Below are 27,161 nucleotides of genomic sequence, written 5' to 3'. Positions count from 1 at the left end.
TGTCACACCTTAGCTTGGCTGGGGATCTGCACCCTGACCTGGAGATGCCTGGCTCTCAGGTTGCAACAGTACTGGGTAGGATAAGTCTCAAAAAGATTCACCCCTAAGGAAGTCCACCCATGGAAATTGAAGGAGGCCTATTAGTTTTTTCTTGTTTCTTTTCCTCCCTGTCATGACTGTCTTTCAGATGGGAAATAACAATCCACTTCCCGGCAGACACCCTTGAGATGCATCCTTGTTAACTGGAAGCTGTTTAATCCTCTAACTCTAAAGAGAAGTAGCTTAAAATTATTTTGTGCCACTGCGTGGCCACGGTACCCTCTGGGGGACAAGGAACACTGGCCTGAGGATGGGAATTTGAATTACAATACCATCCTGCAGCTAGACTTAGTCTGCAAAAAAAAACAAGGGAAATGGACAGAGATCCCCTATGTCCAAATTTTCTTCCAAGAGATATGAAGGAACTCTGTCTTAAGTACAGGGTTGTTGTATGCCCTAAAAGTGAGCCTATTAGGCAAATGGTTTTAGGCACAGACAACCAAGAGAAGGAACCTTCACGTGAAGGCTCACCTCCCATGGCTCCTGAGTTGCCTGGTGCTCCTTCCTTATATCCAAACATACCCCCATATCTGGGAACACCCCTCCACAAAAGCCAACTCAAGTATGTACCTTAGTTGAAACTGGAGGAGAAATCAGACCAACCCAGGTCCATAAGCAGTTCTCCCTCTTAGAACTAAGACAGATCAAACAAGACCTTGGAAGCTATACAGATGACACAGGCAAATATATAGATACATTACAATGGCCTTTGACTTGACTTGGAAGGACATCATGGTTATATTTAGCCAAACTTTATCTGACCCTGGGGCTTCCCTGGTGGCTCAGATGGTAAAGTGTCTGCCTGCAATGCAGAATATCTGGGTTTGATCCCTGGGTCAGAAAGATCCCCTGGAGAAGGAAATGGCAACCTACTCCAGTACCCTTGCCTGGAAAATTCTATGGATGGAAGATCCTGGTAGGCTGCTGTCCATGGGGTGGCAAAGAGTCTGACAGGACTAAGTGACTTCACTTTCTTTCTATCTGACCCTGAACATGCTAGGGTCTTAAAGGAAGACCAAAGGTATGCTATGGGGCTTTACATGTCAGTAGGGGAAACTGCAGTCCCCACCTCAGATCCTAACTGGAATTATAATTATCTTGAACACATCTGGGACAGGGATCATTTTCTGATCTGTGTGAAGGCAGGACTGAAAGCAGCCCAGCAAAAAGTAATCAGCTATGCCTGGAACTCAGCAATAAACCAGGATCCCAAGGAGAACCCCGTTGCCTTTCTGGAAAGGCTAAAAGAGGCCCTCCAAAAGTTTACCAACCTGGACTTAGACTCTTATGAGGGACAAGTGATTTTAAAGGACAAATTCCTGTCCCAATGCACATCAGACATCAAGTTAAGTTACAACAGCTACAGCAGCAGGACTCTGCTGCCTCTTTAGATGAGATGGTCCAGACAGCCACCAGTACCTTTATAAGAGAGAAAAGGAGAGGGAGGCCAAGGCCAAAGAGAGGGAGAAAAGGAAAGAGAAAAGGCATGCCCAGATGCTGACCGCCCTCCAGGGAAGCCCTATGGCAAACTCTGAGTCCTTAAAGGACAAGGCACAAGGCAAATGCCTAATCTGTAGACAGATGGGACATTCGGCCACAAAGTGTCCAAGTGACAAGTCCAAGTCTCCTAAAGTGGCTTGCTACAAATATCATCAATTGGGACTTTGGGTGGCACTCTGCCCTCGAGAACCCAGAGCCTCAAGGTCAAGCACCAAGCCTTCCCTCATGATGGTTCAACAGGACTAAAGCGGCCTACTCCAGCCAGCCTGCCTGTCACAGGTAACTGTCACAGGGCTGGAGCCAAGGGTGCAACTGGATGTGTCAGAGACCCTGAACTACTGAACAAAACCCTGAGAGGGATTGTCAGAAGATCCTCTGACCAATCCTGAGGAAATTCTGTACACTGATGGAAGCAGCTTTGTCTTAGATGAAAAAAGAGCCGGATATGCAGTAATCTCCAATTTTGAGGCCACAGAGACTAAACTTTTGCCACCAGGTACTTCGGCCCAATTAGCTGAGCTCATAGCCCTGACTCAAACTTTAGAGCTAGGAAAGAGAAAAAGAATAGCCATTTACACTGACTCCAAATATGCCTCTCTGATGCTACATGCACATGCTGCTATTTGGAAAGAAAGAGGCCACTTGACCACCCGAGGGTCCCCAATCAAACATGGTGATCAAATCATTAGGCTGTTGGAGACAGTATATATGCCTGCCAACGTTTCAGTCTCCCATTGTAAAGAACACCAAAAAGGGAGAATGGAAGTGGCACAAAGGAACCAAGCAGCTGATTAGGCAGCAGAGAGCAGCATTACAGAACAACGACTTAATAGGGGTTGCCACATTAGTTCACAGACTAATTTGACAGAAACTCTTTCATATACTGAAGGTGAGACTCTTAAAGCTAAGGGTGAGGACTTTTAAGAAGATGATATGGGGTGGTTCCAAAAGGAGGGACTCCTTTTCTCTGCCTAGGAACCTCCAATGGAAGTTGGTTAACTCCTCACATGCCACCATTAATTTAGGGGAAAAGGCCCTCCAAAGATTACTAGAAAGGTCCTTCAGAGGAATAGGCCTCCAAATGACTATAAGGCAAATGGTCTCCTCTTGTCCCACCTGCCAATTAAACAACCCCCAAGAAGCTTGAAGACCCCAGCTGGCCCATCCTGTCCAACAACATGGGACCTATCCAGGAGAGGACTGGCAGATGGACTCCACCCAGATGCCAGTTTCTCAAGGGTATTAATACCTTTTAGTCATGATAGATACATTCACAGGATGGATTAAAGGCTTTCCCACCCAGACTGAGAAGGCTGAGGAGGTGGTAAAAAAACTGCCCCATGAAATCATTCCAAGATTTGGTCTGCACAGGTCATTATAAAGTGACAATGGGACATCATTTACTTCTAAGGTCACCGAAGGGGTCTCTAAAGCATTGGGCATTACTTGTTTTCTCCATTGTGCCTGGAGGGCTTAGTCTTCAGGAAAAGTAGAAAGAGCCAACCAATTCTTAAAATTAGCAATAAAAAAGAGACCTCTCTGGGATGGAAGGAGGCTTTACCAATAGCTCTCCTCCACACTCATATTGCCCCTAAAGAACAGGTTGGTCTTAGTCCTTATGAATTGCTCTCTGGGAGACCTTTTGTTTATGTCAGTGACCTCTTCCTAGATCCAGAGGCTCAGACCCTCCAGTCTTATACCATGGCTATTGGGAAATTCTAATAGGATATACACTTGTGGGGAGTCAACCAGGATCCAAAGATTCTAAGGAGTCACCACTATATGTTCCAGGGACTCAAGTCCTTATTAAAGTCTAGAAAGATGGATCCCCAAAGGCTCAACTCCAGCCCACATGGAAGGGCCCCTACCCTGTAACACTTTCTACCCCCACAGCAGTCAAGGTACATGACTTGACTGTACCTTGGGACATGACTCCTGCATTCACTACTCATGAGTCAAGCCATAGAAGAAAACAGAAGAGGACACTCAATACACCTGTGAGCCCCTGGGAAATCTCAGATGCCTATTCAGAACTACAAATGAATGCCATGCTAATGAACACCCCAAAAATCAAGTTTCTGGGGATAAGATTTCTCAGGACAGTTCTATAGAGCCAACATAGCTTGTCAAGTGCTGTGCTCCAAAATATACAGGAGATAGATCTCCTGATCCCTGAACAAGGAGGGACTTGAGCCATCTTGAATGAGATGTGTTGTTTCTGGGTAAATATTTCCAGCTAAGTTAAAGAAAGTCTCACAGTCCTCAAGAAAAACATTTTAGACCTACAGGAACTCAAAGAATGAGCTGGGGAGTTCTTGGGGTGGCTACAATCTCTCTTTGGGGGATCCTCCTGGTAATGGGAAATTTGGAGTTGGCTAATGTCCCTACTAATCCCTGTTATTACCATATTGATGCTGCTTATGATTGTCCCATGTATTATCAATTGTCTAAACCATTTTTTTCTCTGCCCAGGTCAACAAGCTAAGACATGCAGTGCCAGTTCAACAAGGATATATAAAACTACAGCCAACCATGAAAATATCACTCACCCTTAGATGGACACTGCTATAAGGACTCTGAGGCTTGAGACTATCAAGTGGGGGAGGCCCAATGCCCCTTGCTGTTGTCCCAGTTCAGCAGGAAGTAGCCAGAGAAACCTCGATGTCCCTATTCCCAAAGAATTGGGCCTCCTATCTCTTAAAGGGGGAATGTTAGGTAGTTAGAATAGGAAAAAGGAGTCCAAAATGGTGGTGGCTGAAAGACAAGGAAGGGAAAAGCCCTTGAAAATAGAACAAAGAAAGGTCCAAGGACCAGAGTGAGAATCTAGGGTAAAACAAACAGCCCTCCTTGCTAGCCCAATTTACATACAGCAGGCTCGGGGGAAAAAGAGAAAACATATAAAAAAGGGGCCTCTCTTCTCTTCGCATCTTTTGGGTTGGCATGCCCTCATGCCTCGAGGATGTATTTTTCTTTACTTTCTAAATTAAACTGAGCTGTAACACAGAGCTGTAACACTGGTCCATCTGAGGGTTATAATGCTGGTTCATTAAATTTTTGTTGTGATGAGACAGAACCAAGGAAATTACACACTCCCCTGACAATACAGTTATATAGATTTTGAAAGTGTGAATTCTAAATTAAAAAAAAAAAAAATCCCCTGGAAATCAACAACAGCAAAACATTAGATTTCAAAATAAAATTTTACTTAATTAAATCAAAAGACCTTGTTTACTAACAGGTAACTACAATGACATACCCATAACAATAAACACTGAAAAAGCAAAGCATAAAATTAGCACAGGAAATGATTCTAAAAAGAGAATTGGTCAGCCAATTCAAAGGATTAGTGAATTGAGCAGACAATTTTGTCAAAATAAGATCAGATAATCAGGACTGATTACAAGAGAAAAATAAGGTAGTAATAATAAGAGAAAAGATGATTGTAAACAGTTCATCCAAGGAATTCAAAGAAGCTTACTAATGTTTCCCAGGATAAAATTTTTCATATAATAAAAGTAATTCATGTAGAGTTAACATGATTTACTCAATATCAGACCTTTTATCTCCCAAGACAATATCCAAGGAATCATAAATCCTCACACACACAACTTATTTAATAGACATTTAAAAAAAAGAAAAAGAAGCATGAAAAAACCTCCATCAATTCACTGGTATAAAGACAGAAAAAAATGACACAGAGATAGATCTGTGGCCTACATTCTTTACTATTGTTCCTTGACAGCAGTAGCCAAAGTCATTTTTTGGCAAATACTTAGTTTTCTCTCTAAGACAACTGACTTAAAATCATAACCTACATCTGACGGCTGGGGGACCATCAATATTTTCACATTTTAGTCTTTAGCTTGCCTCAGAGCTACCAATGTGGCTGAGTTAGACTCAGGCTGCCCAAATTCCTTCAGCCAAACCTATTCACCTCTTATCTAGCTACACAACTCTGTATCTGTCTATAGCTTTACTTCTGGAATTTAGTAAAAAATGTATGAATAATAACAATAGATTTTTGTGCTTGAAAAACAAAGAAATAAGAAATGTTTGATTATATAAAACTATTTTACTCCTAAAGAAACTGAAATCATGAATGTTAGGCTTGCCTAAGTTTACGTATACCTCCTTAATGGAAATTAGGTTATTAGAATTAAGTTCATCAAACTCTCCATCTATCACTCTTTCTATAACATCCTACTATCAATATTCTACCTTATTTTAACTTATTATCCATGAAAGTACCTAAACTGTTACTTTACCCATATTTTCCATCTATCTTGAATATAAAAGTTACTTTATTTCTCATAGTTTCATTATATAAAGAGAATTCTTTGTGCCCAGTAGAAATGAGTCTCTAAATACTTTCAATACTTTAGTATTTGGTTCACCAGTTTCCATACATACCAGCCAATATTTCATAATTCTATAAGAGTCCTTTGGACTGCAAGGAGATCCAACCAGTCCATTCTGAAGGAGATCAGTCCTGGGTGTTCATTGGAAGGACTGATGCTAAAGCTGAAACGTTGGCCACCTCATGCGAAGAGCTGACTCATTGGAAAAGACTGATGCTGGGAGAGATTGGGGGAAGGAGGAGAAGGGGACGACAGAGGATGAGATGGCTGGATGGCATCACTGACTCAATGGACATGAGTTTGAGTGAACTCCGGGAGTTGGTGATGGACAGGAAGGCCTGGCATGCTGCATTTCATGGGGTCGCAAAGAGTCGGACACGACTGAGCGACTGAACTGAACTGAACTGAATATCAAAAATACCGATTATTTTGAATTTTGATATTTCTTTAAAATCTGCAACACTATCCACTCTTACTTTATTCATAAGTGGATTATAGCAAGATTTACTTGACCATTTTTGTCACACTTTTTTAGGTCTATCTTTTTCCTTAATGTTTTAAACACAACCCTTTAAACAAAACCCATTCTAGTGGGTAACAACTGAATCCTTGATCTCACACATGCATGGGAAGTTTTTCTCCCTGCATCTCCCATCTGTTATCACACTCTCTGGCCTGTTGGATAAGGCTGATCTCACCCACCATGCCATCTCACTTGGGCCAACAGTTCCCTGCACTGCACCATTTATGAGAAGATTTGAATGGTGGTTACCACTGGCCCCCATATGGCCTTGCTCTCTTTATGGGACTTGGGCCTTTTTGGCAGTCATGCTTCCCAGGTTTCCCCTCCATGCCTACTCTGAGTCTTTTTTTTTTTTTTTAAGAGGACTTTACAAAGTACTCCCAGTAGTAATTCTTCTAAAAAGTTGCCATTGAGCATTTTCTTAGTACTAACAAAATATACTTTAGGAAATGAGAATTTTAAATGACATTGCTACAATTCCTATAGAACTTTGCATTTTCTTTTAAAAACCATGACATTTTAAAGTAAAAAGTCTATGTCAACATGTAGTTTTTGGCAAATCACTAATAACTAGAATAAAAAGCAAAAGTGAAAAGTGAAAGTGAAGCTGCTCAGTCGTGTCTGACTCTTTGCGAACTCATGGATGGTAGCCTACCAGGCTCCGTGGTACATGGGATTTTCCAGGCAAGAATACTGGAGTGGGCTGCCATTTCCTTCTCCAGGGGATCTTCCCAACCCAGGGATCAAACATGGGTCTCCTGCATTGCAGACAGACGTTTTACCATCTGAGCCACTAGGAAACAAAATGCAAGCAAATTAATTTTGCATGGTCATATCAAAGGCCTTTTTTGTATATTATCCCAGAAATAATATTTCAAATCTAAATCAGAGGCTAAAATATTCACCCTTGTTCTTAAAATTATGAAATGATGAGTTTTGGAGACTGAACTCTATTATGTAGCTAGAACTAGGAAAAGAGAGACAGCAGGGTGATCAGCAGTGATACAGACTACAAGTGATAGCCATGTTTAATACTGGTAAACTATCCAGTGACAACATAAATTGCTATTATTTATTAAATAACATGTAGGGAAAGTGGTGGCTTCCTAAGAGATCTTGTTAACATGGATCCTTGACTACTTGCTTCTTTACTTAAGATTGCATAAAAGAAATTTCTTTGTGTGAATTTACCGTTGAGTATCCATCTTTGGTACTGGCATAATGGTTAAAATGGAAAGTATTATAAAAGTGAACAATTTTTTACTAAATTTTATGATTACCAATGCCATGTCTTGAGATAGAATTTTAGAATAAGTGTTACTTTTTTAAACCAACACACATGATCAGAGCCTAAATATGATTCAAGATAGAAGTAAAAAGGAGGCAGATCCAGTGTTTAATTCTCTGCCTTCCAATGCAGGGGGCACAGGTTCAACCCTGGATCTGGGAACTAAGCTCCCACATGCCATGTGGTGCAGCCAAAAAAAAAAAACAAAAGTAGTAAAAAAAGGAAGCAATAACTGATACACAGAGATAAAAGACTATATCAAAAGTCATCTACAAAGCAACTGAACAAATACTCTGACATATGAGAAAGTACTCAAAAAAGAAATGAAAATGACCAAAGCATAATTTAATAATTTAATCAATATCTCTTAGAAAGATTTGTCAATCTGAAAAATGATGAAAATTAATTTATCTTTAAAGGATACATATGAATATTGTAAAAAATATGCTTTTTTCATTAGATAAATAAGTGTTTACTGTTTAGAAGATGTGGAGTAGACATGAATAGAGACTTTAAATGAAGTATAAGTTATGGTTAAAACGAGTAAGCAACTACATGCAGACTGTAAGATATGATGACAATTAATTTTTAAATAATATACATCTTTAGTCATAATAGGTTAATTCACATGTTAAAATTTCTTTTCTATGAAGTTTGAAATATATTAACCAACATCATAAATTTTATTAGGAAAAAACGAATCCCTCAAGGTATTTGGAAACTTCTGAAATTTGGCATAGAGGCATACATCAGAGACATTGCAGGCTTGGTCTCAGAAAACATCAAAAAAACTGCATTTTCAATAAAGTGAGCCACATAAATATTTTAATTTTTTGATGCACATAAAGGTTATGTCTCATTATACTTGTGTCACATTATGTCTAGAAAACATGCATACCTTAATTCATAAATACTTTATTGCTAAAAATGCTATCATCTGACAGCACAAGTTTCCCACAAGTTTTAAATTTGTAAAAAAAAGTATCTGGAAAGTGCAATAAAGCAAAACACAATTAAATGAGATATACTGTCAGTTGAGAAATTTTCCCTGTGACCTTTAAGATTCTATCTAGTTCTTAGATTCTAATTTTAAAAAGCAGCCAAAAGAAGCATCTGGAAATTAGTTTCCAAAAGGTAAAAACATCCAAAGTGAGTAAAATAATTGAAAATTCAATGTATTTTCACTAAGAAAATGAGTCATGCCTCTTATGCTCACAGTAAATACATGTACATGTGTAAGTAAATACAACATATGCATATGTGTAAGAAATTAATAAATAAGAATCTCAGTTAAGTAGATTTGGGAGATAAGAAGGGGGAGTTCTCATACCCTGGAATGATAGCTGAGCCCAACAGGAAAAAAAGACTCCTTTTGCCAACTTCCTTTCCCCCTCTTTAAGAGTTCTCCGTCCCTTGTGAGGCTTTGCATGTGGCTCACCATGGTTGCAGACCCTGAATTGCAATACTCCTCTGATTCCGAAGAAAGTCACCTTTCCTGGAGAAATATCTGCCAATCTATTTGCTTTATGTCAATATTTGCATATAGTGCACATGTGTTCTTAAACAACTACTTTTCCTTTCTGATTTATTACTTATATAATATTTGGTTACATCATCTGTCTTGCAATTATGACTGAGTTTATAGGACCAATAGGTAAATTCCACAGAGAAGAAAAAGGTGGGAAGAGAAGAAAGCAAAGGGTAACTCATTAAAAAAAATAAAGGTATTAATTTAATGGACACTTGGAAAAAGTAAAGTTACTAATGATTCAATTTTGTTTTCTTATTGGTAAATCACACAGGCTTTCTACTCACAGACTCTTGATTTGTAACATGGTATCCTGGGTCCTTAAGTCCATAAGGTCAAGAAGTCAGAAGAAATGTCATCTGGTAATGCATGACACTCTAAAATAATTTAATGTAGAACAAATATGGTTTCTCACCTGAATAATTCCTAGGATTATCACAGCATTCCAATAAAACACAGTAACTGAATTTCAGAAAAATGAAAGAACTAATAAATAAAGAAACATTAAAATTATCTTGGGCTTTTCTCTGCCTAATAATGCAGTCAACTGTACAAAACATTTTAGAAAGACTTTTATCAAAAAAATTTTAATACAATGTAGATCTCCTCCCTTTTTTCACTAATGTTGTAAAACTCTGCTTTCATAGCTCAGTGTCCTATAATTAGCATCTGATGGTGATAAGAAATGAGGTACAATGACAATATACATTTTTCCCCTAAAAAATAAACTTTTAAAAAACAAATCTGATATTTTACCTGTTATTTAATATTAGTATTACTTTTAAAATTGAAAATAGAACCTAATATTTTGTTTTGTTTCTGGATACTTGTTCTGTTAAAATATCATTATGAATTATTGCATTTGATAAAGTCTTAAATGTTACACGGTGTCTTTTCCTTCTTGACTTTGCATAAGTATTATTTGACTTTGGATCTTCCTTGAGACATAAATTGCAGGACTCTTGGAAAGACTACCTGATTAACTCAGAAAAAGAAACATATTAAACCAAAGTGGCTTACATTTTAACATGTTGAAATTACAGCACAGAAAAGAAAACTATATTTTATTTCTACAGTTACTTCAACCTCATAGAATATATAATATGGATTAATGGGCTGTTAAAAAATCTTCTATTGTTGCAGGTAGAATGTTCAACTTATCTATTATATTTTTCACCTAAAATTTATTGCCAGGTTATATGTATGCTATTGTGTAAGTGGCAACAATTTTCTCTTTCTCTCAAGGGTAATCATGGTTGGTATGGTACTTATATTTATTCACTATACACAGCTTAGACAGATGTTTCCCAGTGAGGTAGATTTCAGATGAAATTTACATTTCTTTCCTGTCTCTAATCTAGGAATTGTCCTACTTATTCCTCCTTTTTGTTCCCCATATAAATATTTCTAAATAATGTATTATTGAAGTCTCAAAATACAGTTATTACAGGTTCATTTGAGAGCATGAATTACATATTTTATATATATATATATATACACACATACACATATGAATTTGACTATGACAAGTGTGTGGAAAATTCATAGACGATTCAAGTTAAAATAATGACAAGGTAAGGATAATATAGGAGCCCATGGTTAGAAAGTGTTAATTTCTCAGTCATGTCTGAATCTTTGTGATGCCTTGGACTGTAGCCCACCAGGTTCCTCTGCCCATGGAATTCTCCAGGCAAGAATACTGGAAGAATACTAGGAAGCCATTTCGTTCTCCAGGAGATCTTCCTGACCCAGGCTTCTAGAACGGCAGGCATATTCTTTACCATCTGAGCCACTTAGGGAAGCCCTGATGTTAATCTAAATATGATTAAGACTATAATACATTATACATTATTATTTATTAAGAAGAGGCACTAGGCAGGCCACACATTACTTACACTCTATTCAACAGCTCTGCAATCGTCATTACCAACTCAAATTTTCAGAAGAAAACAGTATGACTTGCCTGAGGACACACTCATTACCATCTAGTGTCAGAGTAAAATCCTAATGCTTATCTGATTCCAAAATTAAATTATTTTTCACTATACCATTCTGATTATACCTATGTCCTTAAATGAATCATAGCATAAAAATATTGGGCAAAAGATACGAAAAATTTATTATTCTTTCTGTGGTTTATGTCTTCTATTTATACTCCAATCCTAATTTTTATCTACTCTAATGTTTATAATTATAGTTATGGAAAATAATACTTTTTAAAATCATAGCAATTGTAGGACCATATCCTCTGAGAAAATATACATTTCTATATATACCAATGCTGGTTGTGGCTCCAGAGAATTGGTACTTTGATAGGACAAATTTCAAAAGATCCAATAAATACACTTTAGAAAAAATTATAAGAGAATAGGTGCCACAAATTGTCTTTCACTGTTGTTACATAAAAACCTCATATCTCACATATGCCAAGTATAAAGAACATAAACATTACAAGCAGGTGAATCCTGAGTTCAAATTCTTGTCTTATCACTAATTAATGTGTGACATTGGGCAGTTACTTAACACCTCTGATCTCTGGTTCCTATTCTATGAAACAGAGTAGAAAACTACTGTGAAAGTTTTTACCCATTCAAGATATTTTACTAAACTCTTTGTTTAGTTAGTTTAGATAGAGTTCTAGACCTTAGAGATATATCACCCAGAAAGAATGAGTGTATGAATGAATCAAATGCACTAGGCACTGGGAATACAGAATTCAGCATTCTCTTTTCTCAGAGTACTTACAATCTGATAGGAAAAACATTTGTAATTTAATTAAACAAGCAACTTAATAAACCTCTGATAAGTGCTATGACAAGGGCAGTGCCAGGTGTTATTTAAGCACACAACAGAAGCATCTAATCTTAGATATGGTTCCCCAGAGGAGTGATGTACAAGTTGATACAAATAACAGGTTCAGGTTAAATCAGACAAACAGGAGGGAAAGGGGTGCTTTTAGAATATTCCAGAAAGATGGCATTTCTGAAAGCCCAGAAGTCAGAGTACATAAAATATATGAGAAACTGCAAGAACTTCAGAATGGCTGCAATAAGGTGTAAGACAGAAGTAGTGGAATTTTAGGAGCTATAAACAGGCTTGAGAGACAGATTCAGAAATGATCACCATTGATATAATAAAGACTTGGAAGTCAAAGGGACACCCAGGGAGTATATAAAGAATGAGACTGAGAACAAGAAAAGAAATATTGAATAGTTCTGGCAATGTGACAGACACAAGAGAAATGCTAGATAAAGTAGCAACCAAACATTTTAACACATAGGTGAATGTGTAAAAAAAAATAATACAAATTTTCAGAACCCAGAAATGAGAATGGTACAGAAAACTAGATCAGCTAGTGAACTATAACTGCTGGGAGTGTGTGTGTGTGACTTTGCTTGGAAAGGCAATAGAAGAATGATAGAATTATAATCTACATGTTTGAGGACTAATGACAGCTTCACATAGGTGATAATTCTTTAATTCACAAAGGCATTTATCCTAGTGTAGACCCAGTCTCAGAGGTTAAAATTCCATGGAAGGATGCATGAGATGACATTCCTCTCAGTACAAGGAAATGTCTTAGCTTGGACTGTAAGTGAAAAAATATATAGTCTTCCCTGTACATGTATGCAGACTATATCATAAGTTCTAGTTTCTACAGTTCAGGAAACCTCAACCTTAAAAACTAAAGGTAAAAATTAATTCAGGGCACATAACATTTCCAAGAATTCTCATGGTGTTTAATGCAGCCGATCTGAAGACAAGTCTTAAGGACTTCCATAGGGCATATATATATATATATATATATATAATAGTCTCAAAGTTCAAAAATCACAAAAAATAAAACAAGAATTAAAAAGGTGAAAGAAAAAATCTGGTGAGAAAAATTCAGCAGATGCAGCAAATGGCAGAAATACATCTACAAGCTCTACACATATTTTAAAAACATCTGACAGAAATGAGATTGAAATATGATAGGTACTACAAAATAGGGAAGTCAAAATTTAATTAAAGGAGAAAGACAAATTGTTTAAATGTAAATCATTCTGAGACATTCTGAGAAAAAAATGTAGGGGGACTTGAAAAAGAATCATGTATACCTGTGGCGGATTCATTTTGATATTTGGCAAATCTAATACAGTTATGTAAAGTTTAAAAATAAAATAAAATTAAAAAAAAAATGAAAAAGAATCAAATAGAATATTTAGAAATGAAAACTAGAACCTTAAACTTTCAAAATGCATCAGTTCAGTCATTCAGTCATGTCCAACTCTTTGCAACCCCGTTGACTGCAGCACACCAGGCCTTCCCATCCATCACCAACTCCTGGAACTTGCTCAAACTCATGTCCATTGAGTTGGTGATCCCATCCAACCATCTCATCCTCTGTCGTCCCCTTCTCCTTCTGCCTTCAGTCTTTCCCAGCATCAGGGTCTTTTCCAATGAGTCAGTTCTTTGCATCAGGTGGCCAAAGTATTGGAGCTTCAGCTTCAGCATCAGTCCTTCCAGTGGATATTCAGTATTGATTTCCTTTAGGATTGACTGGTTTGATCTCCTTTCAGCCTATGGGACTCTCAAGAGTCTTCTCCAATACCACAGTTCAAAAGCATCAATTCTTTTGTGCTCAGCTTTCTTTATAGTCCAACTCTCACATCCTTATATGACTACTGGAAATACCATAGCTTTGACTAGACAGACCTTTGTTAGCAAAGTAATGTCTCTGCTTTTTTATGCTGTCTATGTTGGTCATAGCTTTTCTTCCAAGGAACAAGTGTCTTTTAATTTCATGGCTACAGTCACCATCTGCAGTGATTTTGGAGCCCAAGAAAATAAAGTCTGTTACTATTTCAATTATTTCCTCATCTATTTGCCATGAAGTGATAGGACCAGATGCCATGATCTTAGTTTTCTGAATGTTGAGCTTTAAGCCAACTTTTTCACTCTCTTCTTTCACTTTCATCAAGAGGGTCTTTAATTCTTCTTTGCTTTCTGCCATAAGGGTGGTGCCATTGCATATCTGAGGTTATTGATGTTTCTCCCAGCAAAAGTTAAATTACAAATTCATACATCTGAAGGAACAATTATTAAACTGGAATACAAGTCTGAAGAGATCACCATGGTTTCAGTTCAAAAATAATGTAAGAAGGGATCAAGAATCATGAAGCATAGACTAAAATGAACAAGCATTAACCTAATAGTTTCAAAAATATGGAAGAGAGAAAATGGAGATTAGATATTATTCAAAAGGAAACTTCTCTAGAATTTCCCAGAATTTATGAGAGATATGACTTTAGATATAAGAAGTACAATCTATCTTAAGATAATTAAAAATAAATGTACATATAGAAACACTGTAGTAAAACAGCAAATACCAAGAGGAAATTTATAATACCTAAGCTAACCTGTAAAATGATTGACAATACTGAATTAGGAGTTGAAATTGCACTCTCATTTCCAAACAAACAAATAAATAAGAAATGAGAATGTTTTAGAAAACAATTTACTTCCTTTCACAAAGAAAATAATGAAGGACTATCTGAAAATTAGGCAGAGACAAAGGAACTAGAGAAGTGTAGGGGTTAAACGAGAAAATATCTTCTCATAGAAGACACGAGGAAAAAATGTTTCAAGAAGAAGCACAGCTGTGATGAAACTGTTCAGATAACATTAAATACAAACTGACATGCCCTATCCAGATTTTTTTCCCCCCTTGTTGAGCTTGATAAAGACCATTTTCATGAGTTTCCACTTTTTATAGTCAACTAAGTGGCAGATGGATACACAAATTTTATTCAAATTTCCCAAGACATTAGTTGTAAGGAAAGAATTAATGTGATAGTTGATGAGATGTGTATGATCAAAGGAGAATTTGGTAGTCATGTTGGTAGTAACCTTTTTAAAGAAAGTGAAAGTTGAACATGCATAAATATTAATGAGAAGAAACCAGTGGGTTAGATGGAAAATACAGGAGAGATAAAAGTTACATTTTCTGTTTTTATACATTTTATGGCAGCAGAAATATTTTCAAAGACTGGATTCATATCTGAGAGTGATAAGCATCCCTGACAATTAAAATAATTATTTTTAAATAAGTTTACTTGAATTTTTAAATCTAAACTTGTATATATGTATAGTTTTATACAAAATACTGACAGAGATGGACTAGACTATGGACATATATTGAGCCTAGAATTTCATTACCATATAGGACCCAGTCTTACTGTGTAAAGATTATACATATCAAAGAAAGGTTATGTATAAATTTTCATTGATAAACATGCATCAATTAGAAAATTCACATATAAGCACACCAGGTAGCATGTCATTTAGTTTCTTATTTCTTTCATAGCACTTGTCATAGTTTTTAAGTATTTTGTTTATTACTGATTGAAGTTTGGTTTTTACCCTCTCTCCCTCTTTTACCTCTAACAGAAACTTTGCCTTTTTTTAATAATCCAGGCATCTAGAACATAGTAAATGAAAATATGTGACTTGGTGAACTCTAGAAGATAGAAAAACTGAGTTTACAATATTTGAGAGCGGGTCAATAAAACACATAGTTGAGGCTCTGAAAAGGATACTGGCTCAGGAGAAAAAACAAAAGTTGCATTCTGACTGCCTTTTGGCAGTTTACCCTGGGGTAGGGTCCCAACTTCAGTCACCCAAGTTCTGCTTAAATGCTAGAAAATATCTCATAGCAATGAACAGCAACTCATGATTCAAATATTCACCTATGCATATAGCTTTCTCTTTGCAAAATGCCAGCTCAGCATGATGGGAATGATGTTTCCTTTATCAGTATAGGACTTCAGTCTGATATCTTTCAAAACATTAGAATAAAAAAAAAGGATATTGGAAATATTGCTATTTTCTGAACTAATTGCAACTGGACCAACTTCAGCCACAGTTGAAAATATATATTTCCATTTGAGAATATATATACACACATATATAGTCTCATTTGAGAATAGAAAATTATTATAAAGAAGAAAAAAGAAGATATATCTATAACAAATCTATTTAATAACATTTTATTGAATGACTACTAGATACTAGATACCAGGTGCTATACAGATTTTATATATATTATTTGATTCTGATTACATATATGTTTGAGTATACATGTGCATTTGTGTGTATGTTTATATATATGAGAATGTGTATATAGTGGGTGTTTATGTGTGTACATATGTATAATTAATAAACACCTGGTATTAATTAATTAATAACCAATGAGGTGATGAATGCTACTGAACTCTTTAAAGAAGTCAAGTTTACTTTTGACAGAAATGTAAAGGTTTGCACCACAGAAGTGCACCATATACACCTCTATGTAAAGGTCAACACCATAGAGGTAGTTGTAATTATTATTGCCCAGCAGCTAGCAAGCCAAGAAATTGCTTCTGTTAGTAGAAAGCTCTAGGTGCAAAGGAAAAGCAAGAGAAGTGGACTGAATCATGTAATAGAGAGACTTGGTGAGAAATTTAACCAGCAGGCAGGGACTAAATTAATAGGTATTAGGAGAGTAATTTTCACAAATCAGGTTGCATACAGAATTACCTGTTCATCTTTTAAAGCTGCCTATACCTGAGCCACTATTATACTTCAGTTGGTGAAATAGGGCATAATAAAGTTCCCCAGGTGTAGTGGATTACATCATATGTCTCAAAAAGATTTGTCCAATTTTTAAACCCTAGTACCTTTGATTGTGACCTTATTTAGAAAGTGTCTTTGTAGATGTAATTAAGTTAAGGATCTTAAGATGAGATCATCCTGGATTAAGAGTGGGCAATGACTGATGTCCTTGTAGGAGAAAGAGACACAAAGAAGAATCTATGTGAAGACAAAACAATAGATTAGAGTTAGGCTGCCACAATCAAGAAGAGTCAGGAGCCCACAGAAACTGAAGAGGCAAGAAAGTATTCCCTTTAGAAGAGGCTCTGCTAACATCTTCTGTTTGACCACTTCCAATTTACCTTGATTCATGGACCTAACATTCCAGGTTCCTATGCAATATTGCTCTTTAGAGCATAGGACTTTACTTCCATCACCAGTCACATCCAAACTGGGCATTGTTTACTGACCTGGGGAGTTCATCTTTCAGTGTCGTATCTTTTTGCCTTTTCATACTGTTCATGTTCTCAAGGTTCTCAAGGCAAGAATATTGAAATGGTTTGCCATTCCCTTCTCCAGTGGACACATTTTGTCAGAACTCTCCACCATGACCTGTCCATCTTGGGTGGCCCTACAGGGCATGGCTCATAGTTTTATTCAGTTAGACAAGGCAGTGATCCATATGATCAGTTTGATTAGTTTTCTATGATTGTGGTTTCCATTCTGTCTGCCCTCTGATGGAAAAGGATAAGGATAAGAAGCTTATGGAAGCTTCCTGTTGGGAGAGATTGACTGGGGGGAACTGGGTCTTGTTTTAATGGGCGGGGCCATGCTCAGCAAATCTTTATTCCAATTTTCTGTTGATGGGTGGGGCTGTGTTCCCTCCTTGTTGTTTGACCTGAGACCAAACTATGGTAGGGGTAATGAAGATAATGGCAACCTCCTTCAAAAGGTCTTGTGTACGCAATGTTGTGTATGTTGTGTTCAGTGCGCTTAACCCTGCAGCAGGCCACTGTTGATCCATGCCTCTGCCAGAGACTCCTGGACACTCACAGAGAAGTTTGTTAAGGTGCTGCACTCAATATATTTCCAAATTTTCCAGCAAATTTGGAAAACTCAGCAGTGGCCACAGGACTGGAAAAGCTCCATTTTCATTCAAATCCCAAAGAAAGGCAAGGCTAAAGAATCTTCAGACTACCACACAACTGCACATCTCACATGCAAGCAAAATAATGCTCAAAATTCTCAAAGCCAGGCTTAAATAGTATGTGAACTGAGAACTTCCAGATGTTCAAGCTGGATTTAGAAAATGTAAAGGAACCAGAGATCAAATTGCCAACATCCATTGGACCATTGAAAAAGCAACCCAAAAATTGTTAAACTAAATTTTAAAATAAACAACTATGCTATTTTTGACTATTAATTGTCCAAGGGGCAAAAATGCAAGTTTGTGTGAAATATTCTATTTAATCATGAAATACCCTTATATTTAATGCTACAATGTGGAGATGGGAATGACATTTGTTTGGATAATTGCTCCCATCATACATTAGTTTTGCATATAAACAGTCATTAGGTGTATGTTAAATAAAATCAAATATGAAAGTTGATTCCCTTAAGTCAGTAGTTCCTAAAGTGTGGTCCCTGGAATAACAGCATGACCTACAGGATCAGAGGCTCTGGGAATGGGTTCTAGCCTTCTGTTTTTGAATGAACCCTACAGAGATTTTGATTTATGCTCAAGATTGAAAACAGGTGCCTTAATGGTACCAGAATCTGAGTGATTATTCATTACCCTGGGATGCTGCTGCTGCTAAGTCTCTTCAGTCGTGTCTGACTCTGCATGACCCCATAGATGACAGCCCACCAGGCTCCCCCATCCCTGGGATTCTCCAGACAAGAACACTGGAGTGGGTTGCCATTTCCTTCTCCAATGCATGAAAGTGAAAAGTGAAAGTGAAGTCGCTCAGTCGTGTCCGACCCTCAGTGACCCCATGGACTGTAGCCTACCAGGCTCCTCCGTCCATGGGATTTCCCAGGCAAGAGTACTGGAGTGGGGTGCCATTGCCTTCTCCGACCCTGGGATGAGGCATGGGCATATAACTTTTAAGCTCCTCAGGTGATTCATTAATTGACAGCTAAAGTTGAGAACCAGTCATGTTGAGAACCAGGACATGATAGTCATGTCCTTAACATAAGATTGACCATTTAGCTCCTTGACATACTTCTGAGACAAATTTCACAATTTTAACATTTCCTCTCTTATTTGCAGCATCAAATTACAGATTCTCCTTTCTATAGAGGGAATCTATTAAAACATTTAAAATATTATTTACATATCAAGAGAAAATCCTCAAGGGACTTCCTAATTATGTAAGTGTGTGCCCACATATAATCTGAACTCCAAATATGCAATTAACTTGTAAAGGCAAATGCACGTAAAATTAATTAGGTTTGTAAAGAGGTCATAGTGAATCCCACTGAAAATTTGACCCCCCTTGTAGTCCCTTCAGCTCCTAATTACTACAAGAAGCATTTTTAGTCACAAATTTCTCATGTTTTTAAACTCAAATTTTAATATTCTTTTCAATGTAAAACAATCATTATTAAACATAACAGAGGTGGTTTATGGAACTGAGGTGTAAAAAGAAGAAATGATTACAGAATCTCCTAGTTGGATTAAATTTACAGGCACCTGGTTAACACCATCAGGAGAAGTGAAATATGATCAGTCCAAATTTTTAATAATGCTTAATAAAACTGGAAATTAGCTGAAACTATATTTATTTCTGGATTATTGCCAAGTAGAGTGACTGCTTCTTTTTTTTAATTCAGTGAATTAAACTATTTACATCTTTTTTTTTTTTGTCATTTTGTATTCAGTGCAGAGATAATTTCTGTTATGAGAGAAATTTAGGCCATTCTCTCTAAACATTAAAAGTTTATGGAAAGCTTCTCTACTGATGTAGATTTTAAGTTAAAATGACAACCTGAGAGATAAAAGTATGTTGCTAAAGAGAGGAACATGTTTGGAGAGAAACATGTTTCTTATGCTATAAAAGGGAAATGGTACTGAGACCAGCCCATATGGTTTACTGATATTCTCTAAAATTTCATGTTTTGGAACTATGCTATTTGACAAATAAACTTCACACTGTCTGTATATCCAGTGGTGTGCTGGAGGCATCTTGTACCAGCCTACAGAGCCAATTCTTAGACTTTCAAGGATTTTTGAGTCAGTTGTTAAGCACACAGGCAGTGTTTTAAAACATGATAAATCATATAAACTTACAATTAAGTAATATTGAAAACAAGGGTAATTAATACTCACAGTTTATAATTTTCTAGGTATTTTGCTTTTGAAGTTATTTATGTTGATTGTGTCTGTATCGTGGAAATACTGCATATTGTTATATACATGTTCTCCTCCACATTCAGAGAGTCATGTTCGCAAATTGGTGTTGGCCATAGTGGGAGTATTTACATCACAAAAATAAGCAACACTGGATTGGGGCTCTTCTCCACTAAGATATGTTGATTTATCAACACACAAATGAATAAAACTCACTACAGTTTGTGCATTTAAATCAGATATTTATGGATATATAATGGCAACCCACTCCAGTACTCCTGCCTGGAAAATCCCATGGACAGAGGAGCGTGGTAGGCTACAGTCCATGCAGTTGCGAAGAGTCAGACACGACTGAGCAACTTCACTTCACTTCAATTCATAATGGCATTAACTTCCCTAGTAGCTCAGTATGTAAAGAATCTGCCTGCAATTTTGGAGAACTGGGTTCGATTCCAGGTTGGGAAGATCCCTGGAGAAGGAAATGGCAACCCATTCCAGTATACTTGCCTGGAGAATCCCACGGACAGAGGAGTTTGACAGGCTAGAGTCCATGGGGTTGCAAAAGTCGGACATGTCTTAGTGACTAAACCACCATAATGGCATTATCTGCCCCCTATCTGCACCTTATCCTTGGCTTCCAAACCAAGTTCACCGAAATGATTGAGTTTTAGTTTTAAGCATACTTGGATTCATGATCTAGTTCTGTTATTTATTAGTTTTGTTATCTCACACATGTTGTTCATGACTTTAAATGTTAATTCTCTTAACTGTAAAATGTGGAAAGTAATAAGCTTCCAGTAGATTTGTCGTAAAGCTTCAGTAAGAAAATACGTCTGGACCCCTGACACCTTTTGTCCACTCACCTCATGAAAAGTTTGTTAGTTTGCTGGCATGATTATTTTAATTATTATTGAAATTTTAGGGATTCTTCTGATTCAAATTACTAAAATAAAGAAAAAAATATTGCACTAGACCCATTACTAAAAATAAGTCAGCTCAAAGTCCTGATCAAAATTCTCTAAAGAGCTCATCACAAATTTCCTACTCTGTTTTTCATGGCATTTCTTATCTGACTTGGGATTCTAACTCCAGACTTTCTCTGTATTTAACATTTTCAGGTTGCTCATTATCTTTCTGGGATACTCTGGATGGAGATGCTAAGAGCAGAAAAGCATTTAAGTTTTTCTAAAAAGTAGAGCCCTCTAGAAGCAGACACAGCCATATGATTAGTCTGGACATTGGAAACGAGAGAAAATACACTGCTCAATCCCTTAACTGGCCAGCCCTCAGAAATTCTACATGTAAAATGTACAATTATGTAATTCTCTATTACTTTTTTTTTATTAGCATCTTTACTGTCTTCTGTGGAATGTCAACTGCAAATGATTAATACTTACTTTATCTAGATTTTTTTTTGAGAGGTTGTAAACTCAAATGTTATAGGGACTTAGTGTGGTATAAAAAAAATATTTAAAAGGAAAAATTTTAGGTAAACAGAGTGCACATGCTGAACAGAACTATTTTAATTGAGGAGTTAGAAAAAAGTCTCCTTATTTCTCTATTGGTAGAAATACTATAACATGGAGTCAAAATATTAAAAATACATACCCAGTTGTATTCTACTTTAATAAATGTGCTACACATGTCTAATTTATGCTGTCCCGTAGTAATTTAAAGTATCCAAAGCCATGACTGAAATAAAGTGGAAGACTTAGAAAATCTGGTTCATTTCCTTATTGTGTTTTAGTACACAAATGATAATACAGCCTACTGATATATGGGTACAAATGGGTGTAATTAAATTTGCAACTTTATGCAATAATAGGAATTTTGCCTTTAAAAAAATGTTTTCAACTAATAAAAATTTTGTCCTTCAGAATGATACAACTCCTTAGAAATGAAACAAATGGTTTATCAACTATGTATTCTCAGCCTCTATAGTGTATTGCTCCAAGAGTGTAACACATGCATACAAACAAGAAGCATGTCCTCCTCAGTTACTCCACATGTCACTGAATGAGCTATTCTGTTTGAAAAATTTAATCATTATAGACATAAGATAAATAATGAACATTTGAGAATGTCCTGTTCGCCTTATAATAATCACTTCCTACTAAAATCTGCAATGTTTGGATCCATTTATTTTAGCCAATGATATGGCTAGTGCCTCGTGAATGGGACACATTCTGGAGTTATCATTAAAGTACACACTCAGGCCCAAAAGGCAGTAATAAAAAGTAACATCTTCTGCCTTGTCGTCTTATATTCATAAATAAATACACAGCCTTTTAAAAGAGATGATAGTGATATAATCTGTTTGAAAGTTAGAAAGTTAAGTGAAATTTAAGTCGCTCAGTCATGTCCGACTCTTTGCCACCCCACAGACTGTAGCCTACAATGCTCCTCCATCTATGGGAATTTCTAGGCAAGAGTACTGGAGTGAGTTGCCATTCCCTTCTCCAATAACAGCCTGAAAGCTTACAACTTACCACAAGATGCTATTTCGTCTGTGTGGTCCCCACAGTCATCTTCCCGGTCACACAGCCATGCTCTGGGAATGCAGCGCCCGTTTCCACAAGAAAACTGGTCCACTTCGCATGTCCTGGCTAAGGTGATCAATTAATGCACAGAGGATAAATTTAGAGACCTTTTGAATAATATTAAGGATAAAATAAATCATACAATGACTCTTTTACACGTAAGATATTACATTTCTCTATTAGATAAAATATTTTTAAATTAAATCTTTATTAAAATTTTGGTAATGCCAGCTTGTCAGCCTTTTCTAAAGTTCACATGCTCTGCCCTTCAATTAAATGAATGCTAAGTGACAAGATATTCTGTAATCCTCACACATGTTCATAAATGAAGCTGTGAATTCATTATTTTACAATTTTTGTCTGGCACATGCTGATGAATATATGACTGAATTAAATTTCCTCCAATTTTTAATTAACAAAAAATTATTTTGCATAGCCTTGGATGATAAGCCAAGAAACTTGCTATAATGAAGGAGGGAGGATTTGGAGATATCAGGGTAACTGGTTTCTAATTATGGGGTCAAAATTGTCTTTGTCCTCTAATGTTTCAATGCATTTATTTTTGATCTACAAATGAGTTCAAGTATGGATCAAGAATGCAGAAAATATTTTCTAAAAATATATATTTAGCCTTAAAATGGATTTTTTAAACTTACTTTTAAGTGTAGTGATACAAAAATGTATAACTTTTCAGTCAAAATATATTAATGAACTTTGCTTTGAGCTCTTTTAAGGGTTTCAAGAAACACACACAGGAAACCTTGCTTTCTTTGCTAGCCAAGGGCAGTGGTTTAAAATTATTCAGTAAAGGGGTTATGTTCTATAAGGCATTTGATTGCCTTTTTCTATTATAATCAGATCAACTTTTGAAAGCATGAGAGCCTAGATAGCTTCCTAATTCTTCTTCCAGGCCTTAGTTTGTCACATACTTATTTTTAAATGTTTGGTTTTATTTTCCCTTTTGACACTCTGAACTACAAATCTGTTTTCCTATGTTGTCAAGTATACCAGCATTCCTTTTAATTAGACAAAAGGAAGGAATGGGGAAATTGAGAAGGAGACACTCAGACCTATTAATATTTGTGTTAGATGAAGATTTGACAGTTGAGGAACAATTGGAGTCCAAGTTCCTGCAGCTATGACCAGAGAACACTGCTTGGTTTATAGACATCCCCTTGTTTCCTGGGCTTGAGAAACAGACAGGTGTGTTCCTATTTCATCAGAACACCCTGTGAACTTTAATACAATGGCTTGTATAAAATAGAGTGTGGTTCAAAGTCATCCAAACACACTAAAATGGGTTTCCATAACTCAGACTTTCAGAAGTCACATAAAATAGTTTCTTTAAAGTCATATACTAGTAATTTTCTTTAAGAAAACTGCACTTGCTCTATAAGATGTATATCCATTATTGGTGAGTATTTAGAAGATTACTTGAGAAAAAACAAATGAAATGTTTGATTTGATTTATTAGATTGGATATAGTGTTTCTATTCTCAGCAACTCTAATTAGAAAGACCAAGAAAAGTGTTGCACTTTGTTTGGCTTTAATTACGTGGATAAGGGTGCTGAATCTAAAATACCTTATACCATATATGATTTTTCCTTTTTTACAAGTAAACTGTTTTAGATTAATAGACTTTAGATAGCCCAACAAACAAGTATGATTCTGAAGTTTTCAATGTTGAAAGTTTAAGGTAAGATTTAATATTCCTACATTACATTATTTTGTTAACCTTATGGATTTTATGCAAAATTACTCTAATATTTAGAGTAAATCAATAATGTTCCTAGTGTCAACTACAAGTTGGAACTTGCTATCTACCTCTACAAGGATTAATTCATATGCTGCTGCAGCTGCTGACCTTCAACACCCCATGAAAAAGTTCAGGGTAGAGATCAGAAACAGGGCACTCTGTACTCAGGGCAAAACTGGCAGAATAGATAGTCAGATAGTTAGACATTTTCAGGAGCCAATTTTATGAATCCAATTCTTGTATCTCCTCATATCTAGAAAACCACTAAAATCCTTCATGGTGGTGACTGCTTCTCTTGACTACCAAAAGCTTCATGAGATTAGTCAAAACATTTTGGAAAAAATATGTGCTTGATTACATGTACTATCCCTTCACCAAAATCACCTATATATTGATCTTTCCCCTTTGCCTCTTTGGAGCACTTTCTCAGAGCTATCTGAGGTGCTGTCTCCCAGGATGCAGTCCTCATTTTGCTCCAAATAAACTTAAGTTGCAACTCTCACACTGTGCATTTTTTTTTTTTAAGTCAACACTAGGTAATTTTAATAAAACCACATTTGCATTATCCTAAAGAAGTGTGAAGATGTTGGCACTAGTTAAGTTGGTGGGAAGAGGAAGGCACAGAGCTGTGAGACAGATTATTAGCTTTTTCTCTTACATGTCTTTGTATAATTTCATTGATCACAGTAAATACTTTTTACCTTTTGAGTTATAAGAGAAACTGAATAACACAGTTTTATTTTCCACTCTTCCTCCTGTTTTTTTTTCCCTCCCTCTTTTTTACCTTCCCTTCTTCCTCCCTCCCTGCCTTTCTCTTTTCTTTTGTTCTCTCAACATTTCTTTTTCTAAATCTCTCCTTTTCTCCCTCATTTACTACACATTTATTCCTTCCACTTTTCTGGTTTTCTCTCTTTGAAGAAGAAAAAATATTATCACATAGTTTCATCTCCATTAAATCTTCTAATTGACCCATAATGAGATTAAATTATAATCTCCAATACAATGTTTTTCCATTCGATTCTCTTGTGTCACTCTCCTAATCATTCATGTTTAATTCTAACCAGTTTTCTCCGGTTCTCTTCTTTCACCAGTACTGCTCTAATGATTAGAGAGGAGAATGAGAAAGGACTCCTAGATACCTATCTCACATCACTTGGACACATCTCACATTGTGATGGGAATTTGTGTATCACCTCCTTAACTAGGAAACTTGCACAACTGTTATGACTCTTTATTTCAAAGAATAATTACTGGCTTATGATAAAAGGAGACTATGCCCTGAAAATATATGAATTCATTGTCTTTTCTGATCATGGAGAAAATAATCTGCTTAGTCTACCAGGCAAATTTAACAGATTTTTAGATAAGAAAAATGCTTCATTCCATAAATCTACAAGTACTGTCTATATGATATAATCAGATTGACTAAATTATCACCTTTTAATCACTAGATTTGTATCAAGAAGACACAACTTTGACTTTCTCAGTTCTTGTCTCCATCAATTCTAAATTAGTTTGGAGGTGAGATTAGCAGAGCAGCCCCAGAGGACTCTTAATTCTGTAGCAAATTCTGCTCTAATGAAGAGGAAATTTACACCTCCTCAGTGGAACTGTTTATTTAGCAGTGAATCAGAAATTCACTGTCAAAATGCGAATTTTTTCTACCCATCACTAAGGATGCTTCCCCTGCAGTCATACAGCAGTGAGAAATCCCACAGTATAGGAACAAGGAGGGGGAGGAGGACAGAGCTTGATACATTGTTCCTAAACTTTACCTGCACTGTATCAAAGCATTCTATTTAAACAAAATCTATGTCATATGTAAATATACTCTCCAATTTATCTTGTAAAAAAAATAATTCTGATTTTTAAAAATATATCAGGTTTCCTTAACACAATCCTATTGGTCTAGTTTGAATTTAGTTAAAATTTGTGGGGGATATGAGAACAAATATTATGTCATTGAACCAGAGCTCTATGCTGTGGGAAAAAGCTGGTCTGACACTGCGTACGCTTGAAGCCAAGGATCATCATGGTTACTACAGGGAAACTTTTTTTTTTTTTAATCTAACAACTTCTCATCTTTTCCATGGGGATGGTTTTGATCCCTGTCTCCTGTACAATGTCATGAACCTCCGTCCATAGTTCATCAGGTACTCTGTCTATAAGATCTAGTCCCTTAAATCTATTCCTCACTTCCACTGTATAATCATGAGGGATTTTATTTAGGTCATACCTGAATGATCTAGTGGCTTTCCTTACTTTCTTCAATTTAAGTCTGAATTTGACAATGAGAGTTCATGATCTAAGCCACAGTCAGCTCCCGGTCTGGTTTTTGCTGACTGTATAGAGTTTCTCCATCTTTGGCTGCAAAGAATATAATCAATCTGATTTCGGTGTTGACCATCTGGTGATGTCCATGTGTAGAGTCTTCTCTTGTGTTGTTGGAAAAGGGTGTTTGCTATGACCAGTGTGTTCTCTTGGCAAAACTCCATTAGCCTTTGCCATGCTTCATTCTGTACTCTATAGCCAAATTTGCCTGTTACTCCAGGTGTTTCTTGACTTCCTACTTTTGCATTCCAGTCCCCTATAATGAAAAGGA

At 36.4% G+C, this 27,161-nt stretch overlaps 1 protein-coding gene across 1 annotated transcript in view; it reads right to left on the bottom strand.

Moving 5' to 3' along the window:
• Window positions 1–27,161, bottom strand: part of LRP1B (LDL receptor related protein 1B) — a 1,835,261-nt gene that overhangs the window by 851,666 nt on the left and 956,434 nt on the right. The window contains exon 18 of the mRNA XM_055574440.1: window positions 22,752–22,868. Coding sequence (XP_055430415.1) covers window positions 22,752–22,868 — 117 coding nt within the window. The remainder of the gene's footprint in view (window positions 1–22,751; window positions 22,869–27,161) is intronic.

The sequence above is a fragment of the Bubalus kerabau genome, chromosome 3 (genome assembly GCF_029407905.1).
Source record: "Bubalus kerabau isolate K-KA32 ecotype Philippines breed swamp buffalo chromosome 3, PCC_UOA_SB_1v2, whole genome shotgun sequence".
Lineage (NCBI taxonomy): Eukaryota > Metazoa > Chordata > Mammalia > Artiodactyla > Bovidae > Bubalus > Bubalus kerabau.
Note: the sequence above shows the minus strand (reverse complement) of the source record. Positions and strands in the feature narration are given on the sequence as shown.